This window comes from Choloepus didactylus, chromosome 2 (assembly GCF_015220235.1).
Source record: "Choloepus didactylus isolate mChoDid1 chromosome 2, mChoDid1.pri, whole genome shotgun sequence".
Taxonomy (NCBI): domain Eukaryota; kingdom Metazoa; phylum Chordata; class Mammalia; order Pilosa; family Megalonychidae; genus Choloepus; species Choloepus didactylus.
The window spans coordinates 132,383,712-132,394,110 of record NC_051308.1 but is presented as its reverse complement, the minus strand read 5'-3'; the positions used below and the strand labels follow the sequence as shown (position 1 = coordinate 132,394,110).

At 38.5% G+C, this 10,399-nt stretch overlaps 1 protein-coding gene across 1 annotated transcript; it reads left to right on the top strand.

Moving 5' to 3' along the window:
- Window positions 1–943: 943 nt before the first annotated feature.
- Window positions 944–9,866, top strand: PRPF38B (pre-mRNA processing factor 38B). Its single transcript, XM_037826484.1, has 6 exons — window positions 944–1,505; window positions 4,714–4,782; window positions 5,062–5,213; window positions 5,293–5,353; window positions 7,284–7,507; window positions 7,835–9,866. The coding sequence occupies exons 1-6, from the start codon at window positions 1,227–1,229 to the stop codon at window positions 8,691–8,693; spliced, it is 1,644 nt and encodes a 547-aa protein (XP_037682412.1). The 5' UTR covers window positions 944–1,226; the 3' UTR covers window positions 8,694–9,866.
- Window positions 9,867–10,399: the final 533 nt, after the last annotated feature.

Genomic DNA, 10,399 nt, shown 5'->3' with positions numbered 1-10,399 from the left:
GGTGGGGAGTACTGATGGAACAAAGGATCCCAATAAAGAGACATTCAGGCATAAAAAAAAAAAAAAAAAAAAAAAAAATGACTAATTTTCCCTGCTGTATACATGTTCAGGCCCAGCCCAATTCCACCTGTATAAACTTTAGTGACCTCTGTAGCCTTAATTCCCAACCACACCATGGACCTTCTCTACGTTATCAGGGTTTGGGGGAGATGAGACTGATTCTAATTTTTACACACCTTCCCCACCGCCTCCTGCCCCTCCCCCACTCACAGTGCCAAAGTTTACCCCTCATAACGCATGTGTAAAATTGGAAGAACTCAAGTAGGGAGGAAAGAAAAAGGGTGGCATCCACTAAATGCCAAGCGCATTCTACTAGACATTACAGGTATTTGAATGCTCTTTGAATGCTCACAACAGCCCACGATGTTATCCCGATTTTGCAGTTTAATCGATGGAAGCTCAAACAGTAAGAGCTCCGGTCGGACGCTAGAGCCCGGCGCAGGATAGGCAGCTTTTGCTCCGAAATCTTATGGAGGAGTGGGGTCCCGGACCATCATCCCTTCCACAGAATTTTAAAACTGTGAGCCCAGGAGGCCTTCGGGGATACTCTGCAGAAGTCAAGAGTCACGAATTCGCAAGCACACAGTGACTATCCACGTGAAGGCTTTCCTGCCCACCTCTCGGGAGGAGAAACCCGGCCTCAACTCCGAACACTGAAACAGATGGATTGGGCCTACACTCCTTTCCTTGGCGCCGAAAACTCTCAGGAGGAAACTCCTAAGAACCCATCCCGCAGGGCACGGCCGCGTCGGCAGCAGACGCAGAACGCGCCGAGACGCGATAACTAGGAAGAGGGAGCGCCAACCTACCCGGGCGCCTCTGATTGGCTGCCGGCTCAGCCCGAGCCTGGGACGTGTGACGTCACATCCGCCGGACCCGCCATCTTGTTCCCAGGGGCAGTTGGCGGAAGAGATCGCGCTCTGTAGCCGCCGGCTCGCCTTCTGCCGGGAGTTCTTGCGGCCCGCGTCTCGGCGTTTGTTCTCCGCCCAGGTCCCTTTGTCGGCGCCACGTTGCCCTTCCCCTCGTCCGGCTGGGGCGCAGCGAGGCGGCCGCCTCTCCCGACAGCGTTCCATGGAGTAGGGTCCTGGACCGTTGTCCCGAAGAGCGAGATCGAGCTTAGCCCTCTTCCCCCTCCCCTTTCCCTCCTTCCTTCCTTCCGCCGCAACATGGCTAACAACAGCCCCGCGCTGACAGGCAACTCGCAGCCGCAGCATCAGGCGGCCGCGGCCGCAGCCCAGCAGCAACAGCAGTGCGGCGGCGGCGGCGCCACCACCAAGTCGGTCGTCTCAGGCAAGCAGGGCAATGTGCTGCCGCTCTGGGGCAATGAGAAGACCATGAACCTCAACCCCATGATCCTGACCAACATCCTGTCTTCGCCTTACTTCAAAGTGCAGCTTTACGAGCTCAAGACTTACCACGAGGTGGTGGACGAGATCTACTTCAAGGTACGAAGCGTCTAGGCCCTTGGGGGGAGAAGGGTGAGTTCATGGAAGGAGGGGATGGAGGAAACGGGCGGAGGCGACTCCCGAAATCTGAGGAGGATTTGTGGGGGGAGGATGGGAAAGGTCGGGCGGAGGGGAAGCCGCGGCCTGTACTATGTCCGGGAGGGGTAGAACTGGGGCCGCCCTCCCGCTTCCTTTTTCAGGCTCTCAGGGCCCGGAGAGCCCGCCGCTATTGATCGATCTCCTCCCCCAACCTCCTGCCTGCCTCTAAGGGGGATTAGGCAGGAAGGCAGGGGAGAGGAGAAAAGAGTAACACAAGCCTTTCCAGTTTACAGCATTAAAATGATTCCTTTTGACGTGGATCTACTCAGCGCCAACTTGTTGGTGCTTTTCCCGCTCACCCCGGGCCAGGGCGTGTAATGACTTCAGTGTTGGCCTCGTGTTGTTGGTACTCACTATCCGATCCAGACAGGGATATGGTCAGTGCGTGTCTCGGGTGGGTTGGGAGGGTTGAGGGTGGAGAGGTGCCAGTGCAAAAGGTGTACAGAAGGCCTGGAAATTTTCCCAGCAGGAAGTCAGGAATAAGAGGTCTAAGCCACCTGTGCATTGGGCTTATTTAGAATTATCTGGGCCCTGGGCTTCTGCGGCAGGGTCGGTGCTGGCTTGGCTGTGCTGGGGAGCTCACCTGGCGCCTCCTCACTGCACTCTTGTCTCAGTTCTTGTTTCGTTAGCAGGATTGACTCAGTCTTGCAGCGAGGCTCGGAGCAGCCCAGGGTCGCAGGTAGAGGTATGCACTATTAATCATGCTCAATCGCCATAAATGCATTTCCCTGATTAAATGAACAGCTAATAAAATTAGACTTTTTGTTTTTGTTTTTGTTTTTTTGGCCGTTGGTTTTGGTCCTTTTCTCACCAGCTAGATAGGCTTTCTCCATTTCCCTGCAGATTTTGTAGTTTTTAAAAATATCTTCCAGGCCTCCTAAAGCTAATTTATATTTTAAAGAATATTAATGATAGCCTTAACTATTTAAATATAGTTAAGTCTTTAAATATTTTAGATAGAGCATCTAATACAGTACAATTCTTTTTGTCTATATTGACTCTAAAAACACACGAGACAGACTGCATAAAGTATTTTCTGTGATCTGAAGGTGTCTGTGGAGGTGTTAGCAAGAGGAAATTGTTTTTCTTTTAGATCATGTTGTGTCCACTTTTTTCCCTATTAAAGTGGTTGAAAGGCTATTGATTAGTCGCTTTTTATAGAAAATCTTTTCTACCTTGAATGCAGTTCAACTTTGGGTATGTGAAATACCCAGAAATAAATTTGGTATGTTCATGAGAGTCCATTGTAGGTTTAATTGTAGTACTATGAACTAGTCTTTTTTTTTAGGTTTTTAAAGGTAAGGCTTTATCATGCATACAGTATGGCGAATGATATTTAACCGTTAGCTTTATTTATGCAGGAAATTTTAAACAGTTGAAAATTGGGTTCCTGCCCTTTTTGTGGCAGGCTCTGTTTTAAAATGTAGACAAATGTTAGTGCATTAGAGGAAAAGCTTGTTTCCAAGTTTTGAATATTTTGTCTTGAAACTACTTGAGATTCTACCAGAAATTATTTCTTAAATTCAGTTAGAAAAGTAGGAGCCAGAATTTGTTACCAAGACATCCTCAAATACTCATTGAAATATGTGGACTTCCAGTTGTAATCTTATTTTGTATTGTATTCACCCCTTTGGCTAGCCTTTAAGGAATTGAAATCTCCTTTATGTAGCTAGCTGGAGAAAGGAAAGGAAAAAAAAGCAATGCAAGAGTCTGCTGAGCAAAATAGTGTAATGCTTAGATTTAAATGCATGCTTTTCTGTCTAAAGCCACTGAAAAAGCTATAAAATGTAACCATGGGTGGGTGGAAATGCAGCTTTTCTTTGTTTTAGGTTAAGAAACAAAAATGGGTCTGCTCAAAAGACCTTGTGTTTTATCTGTTTTAGAGCTAATATTCTTTTTCTTTGCTATTTTTAGGTAAAGTATGTGGTTTTTATAGGGTGCCCATCTTGGCAAAGATGGTACTGTTATCATCTTTCATTATACTTAGTATAATGACTTTTCACAGTGAGTTTTTGACATAGTTTATATTCTGGGAGAAATTGGATTGATTCACATAATTAGACTGAAAATGAATTACACGCTGACTAAAATAACAAGCACAATACCCATATGTAGGTGTGACCTTTGCAGTTTCATGTTTAGTCAGGAAAGACTAATACTGATCATTGTGAAAAAATGTACAGATAAAGTGTTACCCATAATTACGCATCAGAAGTAACTTTTATTGTTTTAGCGTACTTTGTTCAAGTCATTTTATTTTATAATGTAGATTTCTAAATCACAAAAAAATTGAACTATTAATAGTATTTTTAAGATGGTTTTTCATATTAATACTTTGTTTCATTAATACTTTGTGCTTTAAGTTGGAGCCTTAAATCCATTTTAAAATGAGAGTTTTAGTTTTTTTAAGCAATTCTTGAGATTCAAAGTTGTAATATTGGCAAGTAGTTTTTATAATTAAATGAAAGTTTAGATAATAGTAGCAGTTTGAAAATATAGTTTAGCCTTGCCTCAGCAATTTAGGGACCTGAATCTATAATATATAGTAAATAGCTACCTCAAATGGTTTTTGAATGGAGCAGAATATAAATACTAGGTTAGATAATAACAAAACATTAATCATTGTTTATGTTTTATATTTGCTTTAGGATTTCATAGTTTGGTCTTTAAAACATATTAAAGTAATACCTACAGTTTTTTAATGTGTGAAATTAGTAACCTATTCTGCTGTTCCTTTATCTTTCTTATAGTTTCCTATTCTTACTAAGAGGCAAATTTAACTGCTAGCCTATCAAAAATTTCCTGGCTCCCACATGTCGAGATAAGCTCTCTCTATAAAGCTACCTAATGGGATTTCTGCTCTGTAAAGTTACTGAGGTTTTGTTAAATCATGATAATTTTTGCTTGTGCTCTTTAAATATCTAAGCAGTTTTTCAAAGCTCATTTACTTAATGTGAGTAAACAAAATTATATACATCATGACAGAATACCCAACTTCCAAACTTTTGGAAGAGAGCTGCCCTATTATAGACTTGGGTTTACTTTAACCAGACTTTTAAAAAAAATTCAATTTATGAATGTCTGTTGTGGACATCTTTTCTATTTTCAGGTCACACACGTTGAACCATGGGAGAAAGGAAGCAGGAAAACAGCAGGACAGACAGGGATGTGCGGAGGGGTAAGTAGAAGTACGTGCATTTTTTTCAGTTTTTTCTGTATCTGACAACTAAATTTATATTTGAAAACTAAAAGTCTGTCTTTGTCAACTATGCACTCAAGTGGCAATTAGTTGGTAAATCTTAGAATTAAAGCAAAAAAATCTAAATTCTAATGTCAAGTGAATTGAGTTTTGGATTGCAACAATATTATTCGCAACATTTAACAGGATTAATCAAATGGTGTTAACTATCTCTGTTAATTATTTTATTACGTTTTCTTAACTCCTTTTCCCCTAAAGGTTCGAGGTGTTGGAACAGGTGGAATCGTTTCTACAGCTTTTTGCCTATTATATAAATTGTTTACTCTGAAGTTAACTCGCAAGCAAGTGATGGGTCTCATAACACACACAGACTCTCCGTATATTAGGGCCCTTGGATTTATGTATATAAGGTGAGCATGTGTTTATCTACATTCTCAATCAGTATCTCACTTTAAATCACATCAGCTTAATAGTCTTTTGTGATTGTAGGTACACACAGCCCCCTACAGATCTATGGGACTGGTTTGAATCCTTCCTTGATGATGAAGAGGTATGTCAGCAAGGGTAATAATTAGTTTTTTTTTATTATTCTCATGTTTTTAATCTTTTATTTATTGGAGGTTTAATGTCTTTCGGAATTTTCTATAGTTAAATTTATTCAGGCAAAAACTTTTGGAATTAATGTCCTTTAGCTAAGACTTGGTGGATTTTATATCTTAGGTTAAACTTAGGATTTTTTTTTTTTTTTAATTTAAATTGCTTTAATATGTTCTGGTAACTATTAAACAATTTCTCTTCCTAGTTATGTTCTGTGTATTGAATTGATCCTGACTTGTACAGTTGATAGTGACTTTTGAAGGTGATCCCTACTCAAGATTGAGGTGGTAAAAGACATAAACTACTCATTGTAATTTTTTCTTCTGGAACTTTTCAGTTCATTACCCTTTACTTCCAAATATCAATATTCCTACTTGGATAGATGTTTAAAATTGAAAAGCTGGGTGGGACTTAAAATAGGCTTAGAGCGTAGATGACTTGTTCAAGGTGAGGAAACATGATATTTTCTCATTTTTTGACTCCTAGTACACGATACATATTTACAAAGCTAGAAGAAAAGTTTTTTCATTTAATTAGTGATTTTTATTTTTAAAAATTCTAAATCTAGTGTGCTGCTCAAACTTGAAAGAAATTACTTTGGGAAATCTTACCGTGCCACCACTATTTTATATTTAAAGGTTCATAAAGCATATTTTGTATGGCTATATTTCAGTAGTCTTATTTTTTAAAGTTCATCCAAAGTATTTGTTGAATTAAATAACAGTTCTAATAGAAATCTTTCTATCATGTTTTTTAAATTACGTGCACACCTAAAAAAAATCTTACTCATGGAGAATTTTAATTTTCCTCTGCGTTTTTTGGAACTTTTTATGAGTTAATGACTCAGAAGTGAAAAGTGTTTGTGTTAAAGGTAATCACAATCTTTAATATTTATTTTTCTCTTTATATGAGTATTTTAGACCGAAGCATCTCTCCTTTATATCTTTAAAAAGCATGTCCTTGGTCATAAGTGGATGTTGTGTTAGGTTTGTTTCTGAATGCTTCTATTTTATCTGTTTTTTATTGTTTTTACAAACCTAAGGTCCTCTATTTAAGCTAACTTATTGTTTTCTTCCTTAGATATCTGCAGCGATTATATATGGAAATACTGTATATCTGAACACTTAAATGTGTGTGAGTGCAAGCAGTTTTACCTTTAGCTCTTGTTTTCCTGTTTAGATAACAAATCTCACTTTCCTTGTGTGCTTGCACTATAGGTTTGGGACTGACAATAGCTGACTAACATGTCCTGAGCTGTGAGAGGGCATAGCAAGAAGGCCTTCATGCGGTAATGACCCTTTTCAGAGACAATGGTCATCATGGATTATGCGTTTCCAATTATTTGTTCATTTATTTACTTTCTACATAACTCTAAATTAGAAACCTCACTGCTTCATGGCAGTTGGTTTGCTATTGCTTCCAGTTTTATTAGGGCTCCATTTTGTATTAGAGCTGTTAAAAGATAACCTTTGGACAGGAATTGTCTGAAGTAATTCATGTATAGCTAGGTTACAGTGCTAGTTATGATGTATGCAGACATGTCCACAGAAATAATAAATACTTAATAGGTTTGTGGAATATAAATTTAAGTTGATTGTTCCACAGTTTAGTAATGTAAGGGGCTTTTTCATATTCTTGTTAGTGAGATCAGTTCCCTTTACACCCATGAGGCTGCAGGATTTGTTCTCACTTGCATGCACACACTAAGCCCGAGTATTTCTCTGTATCATTCATTACCAGATTAGAAAGGTACACAAATTGAAGTTTTTCTGTTAGAATTTTTTTATACTTGAAATTCCAAAGATGGTAATTTTTTTATAGTATTCATGTATATATTTGAAGTATCTTTTTTGACGGCTAGGGTATCTTTTGTGTTTCTGTAGGACCTAGATGTAAAGGCTGGTGGAGGCTGTGTAATGACCATTGGAGAAATGCTGCGATCTTTTCTCACAAAATTGGAGTGGTTTTCTACCTTGTTTCCAAGAATTCCAGTTCCAGTTCAGAAGAATATTGATCAACAGATTAAAACCCGACCTAGAAAAATCAAGAAAGATGGAAAGGAAGGTGCTGAGGAAATAGACAGACATGTTGAACGCAGGCGTTCAAGGTAATATAACTCTTGAATTATGCTTATTTTTTAAATATGCTTTATAGAAAGTTAACGGTTCTTGTAAATCGATAGCAAATTTTTCAGGAAATTCTGTTTATATTGTTCATTTTATTATTTTGTTACTACCTGCCACCCAACCCTCCCACTCCCCAGGGTCATTTCCTGCCTCTTGGCATTTTCAGCAAAATTAGGCATCTGTAAATGAGAATAAGCAAATTTTTAATTGTAATTATATGTAAACTGGAGCTATAAATAACACTGATGAAAGTTCAGTGTTTATGATACATTGTATTCATTGATTTTTTTCATCTCCTAAATAATTAGGTCTCCAAGGAGATCATTAAGTCCAAGGAGGTCCCCAAGAAGATCAAGAAGTAGAAGCCATCATCGGGAGGGCCACGGGTCTTCTAGTTTTGACAGAGAATTAGAAAGAGAGAAAGAACGCCAGCGACTAGAACGTGAAGCCAAAGAAAGGGAAAAAGAAAGACGAAGATCTCGAAGTATTGATCGAGGGTTAGAACGCAGGCACAGTAGGAGTAGGGAAAGGCATAGAAGTCGCAGTCGAAGTCGTGATAGGAAAGCAGATAGAAGGGACAGGGATCGGGACAGAGAGAAAGAAAATGAGAGAGGTAGAAGACGTGATCGTGACTATGATAAGGAAAGAGGTAATGACCGAGAAAAAGAGAGAGACCGATCAAGAGAACGGTCCAGGGAACGGAGAAGTAGGGGTGAGGTAGAAGAGAAGAAACATAAAGAAGACAAAGAGGATAGGCGGTATAGAGATGACAAAAAAGATTCCAGGAAAGAGAAAAAACACAGTAGAAGTAGAAGCAGAGAGAGGAAACATAGAAGTAGGAGTAGAAGTAGAAATGCAGGGAAGCGAAGTAGAAGCAGGAGCAAAGAAAAATCAAGTAAACATAAAAATGAAAGTAAAGAAAAATCAAATAAACGAAGTAGAAGTGGCAGTCAAGGAAGAACTGACAGTGTTGAAAAGTCAAGAAAACGGGAACACAGCCCCAGCAAAGAAAAATCTAGAAAGCGTAGCAGAAGCAAAGAACGGTCTCACAAAAGAGATCACAGTGATAGTAAGGACCAGTCAGACAAACATGATCATCGAAGGAGCCAAAGTATAGAAGGAGAGAGCCAAGAAAAAGAACATAAAAACAAAGATGAGACTGTGTGAAAATTTTTTGTAAAAGTGGATCACATTGAATCCTATAAATGTTTGATTAAATCTGCTTTTTCCCCCCCGCGTTGAGATTGTGCAGTAGTTACACACTCTTCAGGCTCCCTGTAGACTACATTTTCATTTCCTCTTTTGTGTAGGGAAGTGCCTTTGTAATCCCATTTATTGCATTGATGTTTTCACCCAGTTGTTGAGTTTGACACATGATGCACAGGTTGTTCTTGCATTTTTATTGTTTAATTGTTTTTGAAATGTACAGTCTGTACATATGTCCTGGAAATGTTTTAATTCATTTGGCATGGCTGCCATGTTGGTTAAATTTGTATAAGGCAATAAACTGCCACTAATTCTATTTTTGTTTTTTAGGTGTGGGATTATGGTTTGTGTACTGGAGTTAGCATGGCTGTGCTTTTCATAATAGAATGCTAAATACTTTGAGAATGGATCTTGGATGTATATTATAGGAGAATTATCTGTGTGCATTCAATGTACTTGAAGGCAGCAGTTGTAGGATTTAACATTCTTGTCCACTGTATATTATCTTGGAAGGCTCTTGTTAATATGTTACACTTATATTCTCCACAGTTACCTTTAGAGAGAATTTATGAAGTTATTTCTGATGCAAAGATTTAAATTAGGCTGTGATTGGATCAAGTCCTTTTAGCATTCTACCTCAAAGGGACACTTAGTATGCCTAAAATTTATTCACTTAGTTTTCCTTTTTTATTTGAAAAAATAACATGACATATAATCCTTTTTCTTAAATTCCTTCTCAGATTTTAAAATACTATATTAAATGCAAAGTTAATGCCTAAAGCCTAGCATTCTTGCAGCAACCTTATACTAACATGAAATTGGGTGAGGGTAGGACAGATGAGTAAGAAACAGATTCAAGCCTCAAGCTTCCAAAGCATTTTTATAAATGAAAAATACTTAAATTATTAAGTGGCTTGATAGTGTCTTTTTTAAAAAATTCATAACTTTTTTTATTGATAATGAAGATTGCTGTTTGAGTTTTTAAACTTAATCTAGAACAGAGAAGTATTAAAGTGTAATGCTATGCTGCATTATTTAAGACTATCAGCAGATTATTTGATTGTTCTTACGACTTGTATTCTGATTACAGAGAACCATCATGAGTGTGGAATAAATACTGGATTAAATCCTTTATCCTGGTTTTGGCTTTTCCCCCATCTGTTAATAACATTTTTCTGAAAAGTATTTGCATTGTGGAAAGTGAAATGTTAGTAGAGTAGCACATTGTACAAAGGGGTATCTGAGAGCCCGAGTGACAAGTGGATTTTAAAGGTAAATATTTAGACTAGAAATAGATATATATGATAGTCAGTAATCCTCATGAGAGTTCTTAATAATGGTGGTTCCCTTTGTCAGTGGAAGTTACATGTGTCACTAGGGTAATGCTTGGGATTATTTTGTTTCACATCAAAAGTGTTTGAAACTTTTCACTTGGAATGCATATTAGAATCATTTGAAATTTGCACTTGAAGGAGCTTGTGTAAGATGATTGATCCAGTTCATTCTTAGAACAAAAAATAGAGGCCTAAAGAGCTACATGCAGCCAGTTCCAGAACTAAGAATGCTCCTGACAGTCGAGTGATCTTCCTGGTATTCCGTATGGACATTTGTTTTATCTTGCTTATTATAATGGCCAACTGATGGGCACACAGAAGCCAACCTTGCAA

Bases quoted from the DNA above. Each gene is read 5' to 3' on its own strand.
- PRPF38B (XM_037826484.1), top strand. From the start codon at position 1,227: ATGGCTAACAACAGCCCCGCGCTGACAGGCAACTCGCAGCCGCAGCAT. The intron at 5,214-5,292 runs GTGAGCATGTGT...TTGTGATTGTAG, and splicing joins CTTGGATTTATGTATATAAG to GTACACACAGCCCCCTACAG. The intron at 7,508-7,834 runs GTAATATAACTC...CTAAATAATTAG, and splicing joins GTTGAACGCAGGCGTTCAAG to GTCTCCAAGGAGATCATTAA.